The following is a 356-nucleotide window of genomic DNA, read 5'->3' as shown; positions in this document are numbered from 1 at the left end:
GCTGCAGCGCATGCAGCTCCCTCTGTACGTCTACCTGACCTGGTGCTGCTTCTGCTGCAGTTTGTGCTGCTGCAGCAGCAGCTAAGTTGCTGCTAGCATTTGCATCTGTCTTTGTTTGTGTATCTTCTGTGCTGCTGTTGCTGCTGTTGCTGCTGCTGCTGCTATCAGAATCTTCATCACTGCTGCTTCCGCTTCCACTTCCGCTCCCGCTGCTGCTGCTATTGCTGCTATTGCTGCTGCTGCTGCTGCTGCTGCTGCTGCTGCTGTTGCTGCTGGTATTATGATGATCAGTGCCCGGTATCTTTCTGCGTTTGTGTTGTTTCTTTCTGCTTCTCGTTTGCTGCTGCTGCTGCTGC

The 356-nt window shown here is 53.4% G+C and overlaps 1 protein-coding gene across 1 annotated transcript in view; it reads right to left on the bottom strand.

The window, feature by feature from the left end:
• Nucleotides 1–81: 81 nt before the first annotated feature.
• The window catches only part of EMH_0046100 (transcription factor S-II central domain-containing protein, putative), a gene marked incomplete at both ends in the record, with an annotated part of 9,693 nt that continues 9,418 nt past the window's right edge, over nt 82–356 (bottom strand). The window contains one exon of the mRNA XM_013496132.1: nt 82–349. Within this exon, the coding sequence (XP_013351586.1) occupies nt 82–349 (268 nt within the window). The remainder of the gene's footprint in view (nt 350–356) is intronic.

Source organism: Eimeria mitis, genomic scaffold, assembly GCF_000499745.2.
Source record: "Eimeria mitis Houghton genomic scaffold, Emh_scaff1934, whole genome shotgun sequence".
Lineage (NCBI taxonomy): Eukaryota > Apicomplexa > Conoidasida > Eucoccidiorida > Eimeriidae > Eimeria > Eimeria mitis.
The sequence above is the reverse complement of the archived record's forward strand: the minus strand, read 5'-3'. Positions and strand labels throughout refer to the sequence as shown.